At 35.6% G+C, this 17300-nt stretch overlaps 1 protein-coding gene across 1 annotated transcript; it reads right to left on the bottom strand.

The window, feature by feature from the left end:
• Positions 1 to 1944: 1944 nt before the first annotated feature.
• Positions 1945 to 3628, bottom strand: LOC132565149 (AAC-rich mRNA clone AAC4 protein-like). The gene is made up of 3 exons (XM_060229761.1): positions 3026 to 3628; positions 2550 to 2712; positions 1945 to 2206 (listed from the first exon to the last, which is right to left on the bottom strand). The coding sequence occupies exons 1-3, from the start codon at positions 3503 to 3505 to the stop codon at positions 2016 to 2018; spliced, it is 834 nt and encodes a 277-aa protein (XP_060085744.1). The 5' UTR covers positions 3506 to 3628; the 3' UTR covers positions 1945 to 2015.
• Positions 3629 to 17300: the final 13672 nt, after the last annotated feature.

Raw genomic sequence — 17300 nt, 5'->3', positions numbered from 1 at the left:
CATTTCGGTGATCCAATGTAAACACTTTGGCGCCAATAGAGCGTGACGAATAGGCGGCTATAGAGGTAAATTATACAGTCGATTGAGTTTTCACCTGTGTACGTGCGCGTATGATACTACATACATATAGAGCTCGTGTCTTTTGTAACTTTTAAAATACAACTAACTCGAGTGAATTAAACGCCGTATCCAACAACCACTCGTTGTGTATTCTGTTTCTACCATTTTTATTTCGAGATCAAAGGCGGTAGGCGAAGACCAACACATGTATACGTGTGTAAACAATTTGCTGACATATGCAAATTTGGCGTAGAGATATCACTCGGAGTGAAAAGGCTCCAATTAATATTCAAAAATATATATTATGATACATAATTTATTTCTTTATAAAGTTCACAATTTTAAAGTTTACACACAATAAAACAATGACGATTAGTTGTCTTGTAAACTTGAACTGTCTATATAATCGTAGAAAATCGCGGACTATATTAGGCGCACTTTTATACAGACACATATAGTGGTATCGTCTGGTTCCCGCCGGAAACTTCAAACTCAATCACTATCAGAATCAGAGTACAGCACCCTTGGTCTGGGACGTTTATAGACGTTTGTATTGTTAATGTTTATTGTGAATGAACCACCTTGAATAGGACCTTCAAATACTGAAGATAGGGCACCAGTGGGATTTGCAGACACAGTTGATGCAGGATTTGGAGGTCTGACGATGACTTCGCTTGCACTAGATGCATGTGCTATTAGCCAGGTATCGATCTAAACTACAGGCTATACTTCTGATAGAGGCAGGTTCATATTCCTGGCCATCTAGATCCCGCACATTCATGAAAAATATACTCAGCATTTGTTTAAATGCGCAGGGGGTATAATTTCAACTGGCCGCACTTCTCTAAGGACGTTTTTTAGGTATTCATGGACTTTTGTGACATCAGCGTCAGTTTCTTTTTTTTGTGTTCTTGTTTACCTCCGACGCTATCAATCCATCTATATCAAAATCGTCCAGGAAATCGTCAGACAAACCGTTCTGAGTATCGATATTTTGGGATATAGTAACGGTTTCAGACAAAGTATGGGACAAACTCATGTCGCGGCCCGGACAAGCCGGTATCACGTTTTTCTTTGATCTTTTCCTGGTGATAAATCCCATACCATGAGATATTTCAAATATCACATACCGCATGGTTCTCTCTGATTGGTCAACACCTCATTAGGGAGGTGGTGCCCATTTCCAAGTGGGCGAAACAGATATACAAAGACATAGGAAAGATTTCGAACAAAACTTTAATACATAAAAAAATATAAAAAAACAAGAGAGATTGATATTCGTCGTTTTGACGTTAGTTAACACATTTAAACAGTTATGTAAAAAAAAGTACAACACGTTACTTATGCGAGAGCAGAGATCGGCGCATGAACGCTATTAGCCCTACTTTGAATAAAAGTTCACATACTTGTCGACGGCCTGTGATAATGTTATATCAAGATCGCCGAAAACACCGGCGTCGATGTTTCTAAAGTCTTTCCATACGTTGTCCAGCTCCAACATCTCCGACATCTACTAATGAAATGAATTTTACTGTGACAGGAAATGGAATGGGTAAGAAAATAGCGGGAAAATCATCGACTCGACACTTGACAGTAATCGGCTCCTAATAGGTTCTAGCTCCGCCCCTTGGCACGTGGATGAGAAACCCTCGGTGGTCATTGGATAAAACAGATACATAATTGACACTCGTAACTTCGGACTCGCGTGATATGTATGGGATTTCAGGCCATCACATTTGCTATTCTGTGACCAAGATCAAAATAGTTTTACTACTCCGATGTTGCTTTTCAAACATATCGATATTAAGTGACAAAATGAATAATTTTGTTTCGTTTTTGATAAAGTTATAAATATAACCATATCTAACGTACCAAACACGATATATAAAAAATGTACCAGACATTTGGGCGTCCAGTAATCTCCGTTTTAATCACATGACTATTGTCTTAAAATGTCAACTGTTTTTGAATATGTACTTCGCGTTGGTTGAAACCGTTACCATGACGACTGTGTTGGAAGTGATGTCAGTCTCCAGGGTGTGATAAACACGTGTTAATGTGTTGGCGGTGTCTTTGCTCGTGGTCCACACGTGCAGAATCTGTTTCTCCCATTTCTCCATAGAATTCTTGGTTGATTGTACGACGCCTGTAAATGATATTTCATCCAATGTAATTTCTCTTTTAACTTCTCTTTTTCGTGAACTTTAAAACTACGATTATGTTTATCGTTTAGCATAAAATGCTAATTCAGTAATTCATATTTAAAAAGTCCATGCTTTCGTTTCACCTGTATTCATTTTAGTTTAACGGTAAATCAAAACTTGGCCTTGTTTTAATGTGAAGTTTGAAGTTCGTGCAATTATATGAATGCAATATACTTGAAAGATCATACTCCAAAAGAAAAATGGCAAATCAAATTATTTCAAAATATGTAGCTTAATTAATCATATTTTACATAGACATTCGGGTAGTTTTTTCCATATAATTACCTTTCAGTTTCTTAGTTAATAGCCTGTTAGCATCTTCATCTGTGTATTCTCCATGATACTTCATTGCCCTGGTAACAGACACGCCCACCTTGTGTCCGAATATATCACACACATAATCTGTGATTGATCCGCCCATAGGGAAGTAGTCAACCTCCATCTCGGTCTGTAATTGTAATTTATATATATTCTAGATGTCTTTAAAATATTTACTCAGTATAATTAAAAAAATCAACTTCTGCATGTAACAACTAACCAAAACGTCCTATTTACCTAATTGATTCGCAGATTTAACACTTAGGTCAGAGGTCAGACTTTCGATTTTAATTTGATATATTACATTTTGAGTGTATTCATTTTATTGTCAGGTTCTTTACATCATGGACAATTTCTCTAAGAGGAAATATCAGGTACCCTGTATATCAAAAGTCACTTTATAAAGAATATTGAAATCTGAAAAAAATGACATAGACACGCACCTTCAGCAGTTTGGCATTGAAACATCTCCGAAACAGCTCGAAAGAGAGCACTTCTGACACCACGGAGTTTCCCCCGGCGTTTGGAACTGTTGCCAACCGTATGGCAGCTATTGATAGCGTCATCTCTTTTAACTTTTTATGGGGATAGAAATTGTTATGAATCATGCCTCCTGCTGAATTATCTCCCATCAATTTCACGAAGCTGAAATACTGCTGAAGACAGACTGAAAAATTCTCTCCGACATAAATATTACATTGGGTCCTTGTGGAAGAGAAGTTCAGATCGTTCCTTGAACCCTGACGCGAAAGTGCGACACTTTTCCCATTCCTCTTGTCGAGGCAAACTTTTAGGGGTAGTACCGATTCTTTCCGACGAGTTGGAGAAACACTGCTGCTTTTGCTGACAGCGGCGCGCCGTCGTGGTAACCTTCGTAAAAAAGTACCCCCTCGTGGGCCCCTGCGCTCGACGGTTATTGCCATTTCGTTGTCGATTGAGATGTGTCATTGCCATTCGATTGTTGTGTTTTCTGTGTGTGGATTCGGTAGCCATCAAGTGGGGTTGACTCGCGAAGTTTAGACTAGGTAAAACGGGTGAAAGACTCTTACATACTGATATTTAAAGAACTGTCTGGCGGAATGAGGCACTGTGATTATGCTAGCTTGTTTATATACGACCGAGGATAGACCATCACGTCAATACTATTTTAGGTTTATTTAAGACAAATGAACCAATCAGGATCATGCCCAAAAATAACAACTAATCAGATCTCGGTAGAGTGACGTCAGTGTATTTTTAGAACCGGAACAAGTATTGTTATTTGATGATGAAATATCTATGAAATGTACAATATCATTGAATGCATGTGATAAAAAGCAAATTTATATTGATAAGGTACTCGAGTATCTACGTTATTGTATAAAAGTCATGCGCACACGATGAACGATTTTATGATGTATGCATTTTGCAAATTGTGTAGATTTTGTATGAAGATAGCGAACGATTTAAGATGAAGTCTGTAGAAAACAACCTTCGTTTTTCCATTCTCACTCTCGCCCGTCCATATTTTAATTCTGTCTACCTTATTCTAGAAATATAGTCTTTGCCATGTATATTGTAAAATAATCAAACGAGGCAATGGATCTAAGCGAGATAACTCTTACTCATATTTTATGTAAAAGGGACGATAACCCTTGCAACCATATAAAATATGGAATCTGTTTACCTAGCGGATTGGTGGGTAGAGTTTTGTTTATGTATAACATAAAAATGTAAGAGTGGAAAGAAAACGCGAAAAATCATATTAAATGAGGACAAAATAGTTATAATTAAAATGCACGTGAAAGAAATGTTGGTAAAAATATTTTCATCTCACGTAATGTAGTAATCATAGGTTATGGTAAAAAATGTTAGTTTGTTCGAAATATTATGAAGAGCGGTGTAACACGGACTATTATTGTGGGAGGTGTAACACGGGTTATTATGGTGGGAGGTGTAACACGGACTATTATGGTGGGAGGTGTAACACGGACTATTATGGTGGGAGGTGTAACACGGGTTATTATGGTGGGAGGTGTAACACGGACTATTATGGTGGGAGGTGTAACACGGACTATTATGGTGGGAGGTGTAACACGGGTTATTGTGAAGGGAGGGGTAACATGGACTTTTATGAAGGGAGGTATTACACGGGTTATTATGAAGAGAGTTGGTACACGGGTAACTTTGGAGAAATGTATAACACGGTTTATAATGACAGATGGAGCTTTTACATTGGTTATTATGGAGAGATGCATAACACGGGTTATTATGAAATTGGTGCAACACGGGTTATTATGGAGAGATATATAACACCGGTTATTAAGAAGGGAGGTGTCACACGGGTTATTATTAAGGGTTGTATCGCGGTTTATGAAAGGATGTGTAACACGGGTTATTATTGTAATAGGGTCATATTTTGTATACTGGTAGTGATTCCTGTAGTATCTATATTTTGTATTGTAGTATATATTTATATATATGTACTGGTTATGTACATGTGTGTAATATTTATCATCGCGAACACATCGTTAGTGTCATGTTTTACCTGCGCGTAACGTTTATACGTATTGGCGAGCGCGTCCCCTTGTGTAGTGTATATGTATGTACCTGTGTACGTGACTAATGTTCATTGACCGACTGAACACAAGACATTTGACGGACTTTGACGAAGGTGTTTGATTGGTTGAAAGTTTCTCCTGGGTATACCTTTTTTTGTCTTTTACTATATCGGGGGACATTTGAATCCTGGCTTGCGGGTTAGACGGATGTTCAAATGTCAGGTTCCTCGGGTTTTGTCTTTATGGTAAGTTTTCTCTAACTTTATTTCTTTCTAGTTAAAGTATTTCTTCTAATATATTCTCCCTGTGAGTGATGAGAGTTTGTATGGACAACATAATGTTCAATGATATGTTTAAAGGTAACTGAACCTTCAGGGTAATATTTGGAAACAACAATGTATATGTATTATAATATTCGCAAGTCCTATACTTTACGAATGTATAAGCGTTATGCATTTCTTGCTTGAAGTATTCTGTAAATTCAATAAGAGGTTATTCCTTATGTGTAGTTCTACTATAAATGACGGATGAGGTGATATTGTGGTGTGCTGCAAACTTATATATGACTTGTACATTAGCGCACGATACGTGTTGTAAGTGTGATTTTACTTTATTACTATTGGAATGGTCATATTATAAAGTATTTAATTGGTTCTGATATTTTATTCAAATGTAGAAGTATTAATATTGTTTCACTCGGTGAAATGTAATGTGTTAATGAAAGAAGAGTATGAATTGTTGATTATGTAACGAGCGATTTGTGAAGTTGTGAAAATGTTTGATTATGTTTGTATATTCCACAATGTCTATTTTACATCGATTAAACATTGAACGAACCCAGCGGTTTTGGTTTTGTTTGTTTTATTTTTGGCACAACACCACCCGCTACATTATAAAGGGAGGTATCAAATTGGTAATTATAAAGGGAGGAATGAAGAGATATGCGTAACACGGGTTATTATAAAGAGAGTTCTAACATAGGATGCCATGAAGGGAGATGTAACACGGGCAATTATGAAGAGAGGTGAAACACAAATTGTTATGAATGGCGGTGTAACGTGGGTTATTATGAGCAGGAGAACAATACAGGTTATGGAGGTAGGTGTAACACGTTTAATTATTAAGGGAGCTGAAACACGGATAATTATGAAGGGAGCTGTAACAAGGGTAATTATGAAGGGAGCTTTAACACGGGTAATTATGAAGGGAGCGTTAACACGGGATGTTATTGAAAGAAGTGTAACACGAGTTATGGAGAGATGTATAACACGAGTTATTATGAAGAGAGGTCACACTATGAAAGTTTTTTTTTTCTTTTTTAAGATATTTATTTTAGAGATCTCATTATTCTGGAAAATGTTCATTCGCTTTCAGATGGGTTATACTTATTATAATAAGAATCTTTTTCTCCCTTCTGAACACAAACTCGTTTGTATTTACGCCTTATTTCCTTGGCGTATTAACTGATCAGATAGCTTCAGATGAGTTTATGTTCCCTGTGTTGATATCACCAATTATATTATTGGTATTCTTTGCTTCGTCTGTCGTTTTAACCAAATATATCATTGGTGTTGTTTGTTCCCTGTTTCGATCACACCAAGTATGCCATTGGCGCTCTTTGTTTCTTCTGTTGATATCACCTGGTTTATTGTTGGTATCCGTTGTTACCTGTTGCGATTTCAACAAGTATTTCATTGGTGTTTTTTGTTTTTTTTGTTTCCTCTGTCGATATCACCAAGTATGCCATTAACTTCCTTTGTTCCTTGTGTCGATCTCGCCAATTATGTCACTGATGTTTTTTGTTTCCTCTGTCGATCTCACCAAGTATGCTATTAATTTCCTTTGTTCCTTGTGTCGATCCCACCAATTATGTCACTGATGTTCTTTGTTTCTTCTATGAATATCAGCTGATATGTCATTGGTGTTGTTTGTTCCCTGTGTTGATCTAACCAAGTATGTCATTTGTGTTCTTAGTTTAATTTTTCAAACCACACATGACAAAACATAACAGTAACTAATATGGATTCACGTATAGGCTCACTCAATCGCTCAATCATCATCATCATCATCATCATCATCATCATCATCATCATCACCATATCATCATCATCATCATCATCATCATCATCATCATCATCACCATAATATCATCATCATCATCATCATCATCATCATCATCATCATCATCACCATAATATCATCATCATCATCATCATCATCATCACCATCACCATCACCACCACCATCACCACCATCATCATCATCATCGTCATCATCATCATCATCATCATCATCATCATTATCATCATCACCATCCATCATCATCATCATCATCACCATCATCACCATCCATCATCATCATCATCATCATCATCACCATAATATCATCATCATCATCATCATCATCATACACACTTAAAATTATCTAATTCCCCATCATTGCCATGATCATCCTCATCGAAATTATCAACAACATATCTTACATTATAATCATCTTCAGTATCATCTGCTTATAAACACCGATTTCCAATCAGCCAACAATCACACAATGTTACCATATTTTCAAACATCATCAACAAGCCAATCCTCCACTGATAGAGAGTATGTTTAGATATCATCAATGATTCAATATGTTAGCCTTGTATTAATTTCATTATTGCACAATCGTCATCAATCAATTTATCATTTCATCTTTTCACACTCATCAATGCCATAGACATCAGACATTACTGCAACATTCATCAACATCATGAAGTTTTAACGCCGATCTTCTGTTCAATCACTAAAAATTCATGAGAGACTGCTATGTGAAACTCTATTTACTTTGGAGCAAGAGTGTGTGTGTTTTTGTTTTTGTTTTGTTTTTTTTAGAGTAGAAAAAGGTAGAAAGGCAGAGAGATAGATAGAAAAAGAAAATGGGGTAAAGCAGGCAAAGTAAAATGAAGGACAAGAGAAATTGTCTTTGGGTAAGCAGTTCTATAAAAAATATTTTCACATGCCATGAGTCTGGGGCAAATGGTGTCAAAATGAAAAGTCACGCTTACCGGATAAAAGAAAAACAAGAATTCCATAGAAATGTATGTGTTGCCTGCCCTGGACAATAATGTAATTATAGTAAGAGTATTTTTCCATTTTTTCCACTCTTCATTGAAACGTTCGAGAGAGTGATCTCCCTTACCAGTTGTTATATATTTTGAACTTCATAATGATCCTTTATTAAGTTTACGAGAGTATTTATATTCAGAGTATTGTTTAAACACCTATTATTATGAATATACTGCTTAATAATGATATTAATCTCATTGTCACTATTATGATACACATTTCTCACAGATAAAAAACCAAATACAAAAGACTCTTTGTTGATAGTAAAAGGGATAGGTAGTGCTTCCAAAAGTACTTCTAAGCTCTGTAAGAAATTCTGAACCCTTTCACATTCCCAGAGGATATGCTTGATATTTTCTGTTTCAGATTTACAGAAAGTACAGAGTGGGCTGTCAACTAAGTTTGCTTTATAAAGGACAGCATTTGGTGTCAAAATGTTGTGTAAGATTCTGTGCTGAAACCACTGGAATTTAGAATCATTTGTTTTTTAAAAGGTAAGGAGAAAATGCTTGCCCACATAGTGTCTTCAAAATTAAATTGTTCAGTCCGTTTTTTCCTGCCAGTGGGGATTGCATCATTTTTCACAAAATATTTATAAATATCTTTGGTACCTTTTGATCTTAATAAGGAAGGTTCTTTGCTACAGGGAATAAAAGACAAAAGGAAATCTGAGTCTGAAATTATCTGTAAATCAATACCTTTCTTAATGGAATTCAACAGCCCTTGAAATCTAAGAAAGTTATCTAACCCATATTTTTCAATGAATTCGTTAAAAGAATAAAAAAAGTACTTGAACGTTTATCTTAAATCATATCATTCGCCACTCTAATACCTTTAGTGAACCAGTCTTTGTAAAAAATAGATTTTCCACCAATGGTCAGCAGTTATACCCTAGAGGAATCTTCAGAAGAGAGAGTTGTCTGTCTTTGTCTTTGGAATTAAAAATCAACAATTGATCCCATGCCTCCAATACATCACACTAAAACCTATTTTTATATCTTATTTTTTTTTTACATATTTTGATATAGTCACTTCCACAGTTCATAGCTTTGTCAATGTTAATCAGTTTGGCAAATAAAAGTTTCCACTTGCTAGTAGAGGGGTTTATAAAAATTCTCCGATGCCAGCCTAATTTGAATGTGCTAATAAAGGCTTGAATATCTATCATCTTTAAACAACTTTCATTCTAATTCTTAGCTATAGTGTACTCAAATTATTAATGAAAATAATAAATAAATGGCTGAATTGTGAAATTACAAGTGACTTTATAATTTGAATATCTCCTATTGGGATCAAAACTCTTCTACTCTAAGGCTTGAATAGTGCTTTTTGCTTAATTATTTTTTGTCATAATTCATTTTAGGTATTTCATGCAGATTTACACTAAAATCAATCCCTAATAGATTTTACTTCTCCCTCCCCCACTGTAGGGTTAATTCTAGTAGAAACCTAGCTGTATTAAATTTCTTACTGTCAATTCATATTACCTGTGTTTTGTTAGTGTTAATTTTCAGGCCAGATATATTTGCTAATAAATTCAACTCAGCAGTAGATTCTCGAAATGATTTTTCAGACCCATCAAGTATTAGAGAGAAGTGTCATCCGCATACTGTGAGATAATTGGAAAGTTATTTATATTTACACCACTTATTTTTTTTAGAATTTCTTTTCCTAATAGCTAAAATTTCAGTGCATAATATAAAGATATAAGGTGCGATTGTGTCGCCCTGTCGGCAACTGCGTTTGACAGCGAAGAAGTTTGACAAGTTCCCCAGTTGATTAACTACTGAGCTGACATTTCTATGAAAAGTCTTCACCCACTTTCTAATGCCCTCCCCAAAGCCGAAAAAATGAAGTGTTTTATCTATAAATTCTCATGCAAGGGAATCATCAAGAGCATTCCTGGTATATGATTTTCCCCAGTAAAATTAATTATATCGTATATAAGTCTAATGTTTCCCCAATGTACCGCCCAGATAGAAATCATGTTTGATCATTTTCTATAAGTTTACCTAAGACAGTTTTACCCTAATTGCAAAAATCCCAGAAACAATTTTATAGACAATATTTAAAAGTGTCTCGGTTTGTCTCCCTTAGGTATACAGGTGATAAGTCCTTGTCTTTGTGTGATAGAAAGTTCATTTACAAAGTATCCAAAATTCAGTGACCTAACAATAAAAGTACCTTAATGCTTCAAAAATAAATAAATAAACAATTTCTGTGGTGAAACCATCAGAGCCAGGGCTTTTATTATTCTTCAGTTTCCTGAGGTTATTTCCTGCTTCTTCTGATTCTTTATTGTCTTATTTAAGAACATTGAAGTCACTCATAAAATCTTCTAAGTTAACATCAAATGCATTATCAGAGACACCATTTATTATTTCATAAAAATCTTGAACTTTGTTTAAAATAGCAAGCTGATCAGTAATCAACACATTATCTTTCTGTACTTTTGGGTTGATTTTTGACGTATAGTTTCTGTTTTCTTAACCGAAAAAGTATGATGTTGATTTCTCACCTTCCTTTACTCATTTTTTCACCCATTTTGTCATGTGGTGTTTCCTATGTCAATCTCACCAGTTATGTCAATCTGTGTTTCACCAGTTATGTCATGGGTGTTCTGTGTTTCTTTATGTCAATGTTGTTCTGTGTTTCTCACCTAGTATGCCATTGATGTTCCTTGATCCCAATGTCGATCTCAACAATTATATCATTGATATTCTTTGTTCTTCGTGTTATGTTCATTTTGAATTTTTCGTTTGCTAAAGTATTTCCAATATTATCTTTACATAAGCAAGCATCAAAGACAAAACCGAAAAGTGAACACAAAATTGCTGAATATACTTACCGTCTTACAATCACCACTGACTTTTAATTTCTTTTTCAGTTTTGTGATCAAGCACTTAATTCATTTGTTACCACGAAGACGCATATGACTTATGCATTACGTATAACCTGTACTACTATCATACTTTGACCAGTGACCTAAACTTGACCTTGCCACGTAACACCATCGTTTACATCTGTTTAAATATAGATGGTGCTTGTTACCTGTGTTTTCCTCATGGAAATGTATCACTGCCTGTTTTGTACGTGGCAATACACCAGACCTCATATAAACACGTATTGCATGGTTGACCTCTACAATTGACACTGTGACCTCAAATGTTATGCACAGATCTAGAGGGTATAGAGCACTTTAGGGGATTGCTTTCCATTGTTTCCGCAATATAGAAAGTTCCTTACCAGTGTGTCCGCAATATCGAAGTTGTTGATAGTGTGTTTGCAATAAAGAGGTTGTTTACTAGTGTGTTCGCAATATAGAGAGTTGTTTACCATGTGTTCGCAATACAGAAAATTGTTTGCCAGTATGTCAGCGATATAAAGGTTTCTTACTGGTGTGGCTCCAATAGAATGAGTTATCCAATAGTGTGTCGCAATATAGAGGGATGTTTACTAGTGTGTCCGCGTTAAAGAGAGTTGTTTTCTGTTATGTTCGCAATATAGAGAGTTGCTTACCAGTGTGTCAGCAATATAGAGAGTTGCTTACCAGTGTGACAGCAATATAGAGATCGCTTCCTAGTGTGGATGCAATATAATGAGTTGTTCAATAGTGTGTTCGAAATATATAGGTGTGTTTACTTGTTTGTCCGCAATAGAGGTTAGTTTACTAGTGTGGATGCAATATAATGAGTTGTTCAATAGTGTGTTCGAAATATAGAGGGATGTTTACTTGTATGTCCGCAATATAGAGGGTTGTTTTATATTATGTCCGCAATATAGATATTGCTAACAAGTGTAGCTACAAGTTAATGATTTTTTCAATCTTGTGTCCGCAATATAGAGATTGCTTACTAGCATGGCTTCAATTCAACGAGTTTTCAATATTGTGTCCGCGATACAGAGGGTTGTTTTATACAGGTCGATGGCTCATTACAATGTATGTTTTACTATAGTGTATACAGGTGGACGGGCCTTTACATCGTAGTGTTTACAGGTGGACGGGCCTTTACATCGTAGTGTATACAGGTCGACGGGCCTTTACATCGTAGTGTATACAGGTGGACGGGCCTTTACATCGTAGTGTATACAGGTGGACGGGCCTTTACATCGTAGTATATACAGGTCCACAGGCCTTTACATCGTAGTATATACAGGTCGACGGGCCTTTACATCGTAGTGTATACAGGTGGACGGGCCTTTACATCGTTGTGTATACAGGTCCACAGGCCTTTACATCGTAGTATATACAGGTCGACGGGCCTTTACATCGTAATATATACAGGTCGACGGGCCTTTACATCGTAGTATATACAGGTCGACGGGCCTTTACATCGTAGTATATACAGGTCGACGGGCCTTTACATCGTTGTGTATACAGGTCCACAGGCCTTTACACTGTAGATCTTACAATAGTGTAAACAGATCCATGGTTCTTATCATTGTAGGTCTTTATATATTCTATACAGGTCAATGGTTCTTAAAATCGTATGTCTCACAATAGTGTGTACAATTGGCCTGTACATTGTAGTGTATACAGGTCGATGGTTCTTAAAATCGTATGTCTCACAATAGTGTGTACAATTGGCCTGTACATTGTAGTGTATACAGGTCGATGGTTCTTAAAATCGTATGTCTCACAATAGTGTGTACAATTGGCCTGTACATTGTAGTGTATACAGGTAGATGGTTCTTAAAATCGTATGTCTCACAATAGTGTGTACAATCGGCCTGTACATTGTAGTGTATATGTCTCACAATAGTGTGTACAATTGGCCTGTACGTTGTAGTGTATTCAGGTCGATAATTCTTTCAACCGTCGAACAAATACGATGGTTCAAGCTATTTAGTCACTTCAAATATCAGTTAAGCTGACTAGGCTATACTATGGAGAGGAAATCAGTAAAACGCTGTGGTTATCGATACCCGGACTGATACCAGTGATTATTGATTATCGATACCCGGACTGACATTAGTGCTAGACACCTATTTCTTTGTCAGTCAATCATTGTACATTGTGACCAAGTCAAACTCCGCTGAGAATTTACGTATAGATATCAACACAACGATGAAATCATCGCTGACCAGGTGAAACCTCTCATAAAGTGGTGTCAGACACGTACACAGTGCAATTCCAGGCAGAGTTCAGATTATATTCATAGGTATATCGCTAACACCTTTGTTTAGTTATGATATTATTGTCAAAACTAGTAATATTGTAAATCTAGCTGTATTTTACATAATTGTTATTATTATTTCAAATTTCCAAGATTCTAAGTATCAGTTCGCTGTGTCTTCCCCAACCAATAAGTCATCAAAAAAACATTAGATTTGTTTTGTAACAGATGGTAAAAACCGAGACGGGCAAACTTCTGTTATTAATTTGTGTAAGGGAGACGCCAAACGTGATTGAAGTATACACAATATTTCTTGTAGTATAAACAGTTTAGTTTAATTAAAAAAAGCAAATGAAAATGGTAATAGAACTGAAGATAAAAAATGTAATAATCTAGTTGTTTACTAATAGACAAAAGAGTAAAACTGTCGCCAGGATGGCCGACTAACACCCACCACAAACAATGATTATATTATTAATGTGTAGACTTTTACCAGCTGTGACGTATTGGTATCCATTTCTTCCATTCTTCAGAATAAAAATAATTTTTTATCCATTCTTATGACAAAAAGACCCGTGATTCACAATTAAGCCGCGCCATTTCTTTGTTCTGCAGGATTTTTTCATGGGTTTATTTTTTGCTCATTTGCCAAAACCGCCATCGTCCATCGAATGACAATTTTTGACATTTTAAAATCATTTGGTGAAAATTCGACATAGCATATCACTAGGATATGGAGCTATGAATTATGAAAATGATACAGCTGTGTGGCAGTGCGAAATCGGTAAAAAAAACGGGGTCATCTCATCTTTGAGAAGTAGCAGAAGAAAAATAGCACAATCATAACCATCAACAAGTCTTCTGTTGACTTAAGGAAATTCATGGTCCTGGGGTCAAGAGGTACATACATATCATGTAAATATGTATTTATACATTGCAATCTTCTTCAAAACTACAAGGCCAGTTTTGACCAAAATCGACAAGGAACATCGCTAGGATATGGGGGTATGAATTCAAAGAGCTGAAGGGTGGGGCAAATTAGGTAGAAAAAGAGTTAATCTTTAAAAATCTTCTTCTCTACTCCTTCAAGCAGCCGAGAACAATAGCACACCTAAGTGTGGTCATCAACTAGTCTTCATTTAAATGGCCCCATCCTAAGGGAATTAGTTTCTGGGTTATACATTTGAAACTATTAAGGTCCCCACCCTAGCGTTGCTAGAGATCAAGAGATAAACACAATCATGACGGATTGTCCCCACCCCAAGGGACTTCTGGGCTATTTCTTTGAAACACTTGAGATCCCGACCACCCCATAACCATGTATACCAGTTTAGCCTTGCGATAAAGGCGAGCGATACAGCATATTTGGGGCTCCGATCTTATAATTTAATGTGTCATAAAGTGCTAAGTGCTATTTAAAAAAACAGGAGTTTTTGAAAGTGTAAATTGTAATGCAATGCACCCATGTGTATAGTGTGATAAAAAAGAAAAACCTCTAGTAGAGGACAGTTTCAATGTTGGCATCTGGTTGAGAATTCTAATGCTCCCAAAGATACTTTAGAAAACGATATATCAACACTTTTCTGGAATGGCGCTCTATAACCTACAGTACGAAAAAAGTTAACTTGGAGCGGAAATCTGCTTATGCACGACACGGTATATCCTCAAAAACTGCATATGCTGTTTGTCTTACTAAACATCACATGGAAACGCCGTTTACAAAATGAACTGCTACAAAATGATGTTCAAACATCTGAATTCTTTTCTCACATCAGCTGATCAAGCGGTCTCGTCACTACTTATATATACAGTGTAACTGCGCGATACCTATATAATCGTAGAAATATGTTAATATAATAAACCTCAGTGCACGTACTAGTTATTAAAAAATAATAAAAATCCTTGCTTTGTTTACCGTTATCGACGACAGATACGCGAGCGGTGCCATCTACTGCTTCCGGTATAATTCGGCTGTTCTATTAAACTTGCCGATGTTCCAACACTGTGTTCATACCATTTTCATCATTTTTTTTTCAGAAACTCGTGGTTATAAGATGTAAACATAAATATTGTTTTGTTTTCTGTACCTGTAATGACGTGTATTTTCATTGGCGTAACTATATATTACTTGATGCGCGTTTCACTTCATTACAGAAAAAAATGATTAAATAAGTATATATGTATTCATATCATAATTTTCATGTTAACGACTATACAAAACCTGATCCGAGTATATCTTGATTTAATCAGATGATCGAACAATACGGTTGCATTGTGCAAGGTTTAATTTACTTGCCGAAATATATGCTATTGAATTCCAGTTCAAAGACGTCTGCTTCCTCATGGTCCGCCATTGGGTAAACAAAGAGTTTAAAAGACGCGTATTAATCTGTGGTTCACTATCTTAATAACGCCAGAAACGTATTACCTATTTGTCCCTTAAGATGCAAGTTACTATAGGATCATCTACAGGTTACTGTACTGTATTGTGGAGTAAACAGTCGATAAATTAACGGTGCCGTAGCTGTATAATTTAAAACAAGGAACCGCTACACCCTCTCGAATTTTAAGTTCTGCCGGAACATTCTTATTTATTTATTTTAAGATTTTATTTTTGTTTATTTTCTTTCGAGTAAAAAATCCAGGCAAAAAAGAGAATTTTTGTTTAAACACATCTACTGTATCATGTCCCACATGACCTCAGTGTTGGAACACAGTTGCGTTTAAAAACAGTAATTTAGAAAACGCTTATCACCAGTTAGCTAGTTATTACATAAATGTTTATATAATAATACTGATTTTTATGTTATGCGACTATGAAACAGCTGTTCTGAGTACATCTTGACTAAATTAGATGACCTGAACACATGAGGACATTGTACAAAGTTTACTTACATACGCTATGGAATCCAAAATTTCAAAACCGTCTACTCAGGGTCCCGCCATTTTGTTAACAAATACATTGAAAGTTTTCTTTAATAACGCCAGAATCTTATTGCTTACTTTTTCCTTAAGTAGCAAGTTATTTATCGTACCATTTATAGACTACTTGCTTACAGTATTGTGGACCAATTAGTCGTTAAATTAACGTTGCTATAGCGCAGCACCCTCTGAATTGTGACTGGAGTGTTCAAGGCTCAAATGGGACATTTTTCATCTATCTATTTTACAATTTTATATCTACATTTCTTACGAGCCTAATATGTTCACAATGAAACCGGGAAATTAGAAATCATTTACCAATATTGCTTCCTAGTACACAGGTTTGATTTTTTGTTTGTTTCACTACGACTTCTGCATTACGTGTCAACGGACCCAGTATTGGGTCATAGTGGCATTTTAAATGCAGTTATATATAAATACATGTCACCGGTTTTATCGGATAAGTATTTATATAATAAATCTAACTTTACGTTAATGACCCTAGAGAGTTTACTTTATAATGAATATTCGTTAATTTTGGGTCACGAGGTTAAGCTTTTTTAGATTCCATATTACCAGAATATACTATTAATCTATTTGAATGAATATTGACATCATTTCTGTTAGTATGTTGCATGATGATTCTTGATAAGTGAATTAATGCAAAATGATGAAAGTATGCAGAAATTTTGGCACCTTCAGGTCTAAAAATGTCAGCCGTCTTACATGGATTTGGTTTAGGGTTGAAATCGGCATGGTAGGCGAGTTATAATAAAGTTTGTGAACAATTTTTCATTATATCGATTGAAAAAAAAATGTATCGAAATTTTGCAAATATATAAATAGTCTAAAAGGCAGCTTGGAGGTATAAGTAAGATTTTATGTAAAATTTTTGATGATCACCGGAGATAGAAACGGTGGCATTTTAAATAACACGATAATAATAGTAATATATTACTACTTAAACTATCACCCGTTAGCTTGTAATAATAACAAAAAAGATAAAATAATCCTTAGATATATAACAGTTCAAC

The sequence above is a fragment of the Ylistrum balloti genome, unplaced genomic scaffold (assembly GCF_031769215.1).
Source record: "Ylistrum balloti isolate Yb309-2 unplaced genomic scaffold, AGI_CSIRO_Ybal_v1 Utg369696, whole genome shotgun sequence".
NCBI classification, from domain to species: Eukaryota; Metazoa; Mollusca; class Bivalvia; order Pectinida; family Pectinidae; genus Ylistrum; species Ylistrum balloti.
The sequence above is the reverse complement of the archived record's forward strand: the minus strand, read 5'-3'. Positions and strand labels throughout refer to the sequence as shown.

Coding starts and splice junctions, on each gene's coding strand:
- LOC132565149 (XM_060229761.1), bottom strand. CDS start 3,505: ATGGCAATAACCGTCGAGCGCAGGGGCCCACGAGGGGGTACTTTTTTA. Junction 2,713..3,025: donor TCAATGCCAAACTGCTGAAG/GTGCGTGTCTAT, acceptor TTACAATTACAG/ACCGAGATGGAGGTTGACTA. Junction 2,207..2,549: donor ATTAACTAAGAAACTGAAAG/GTAATTATATGG, acceptor TATCATTTACAG/GCGTCGTACAATCAACCAAG.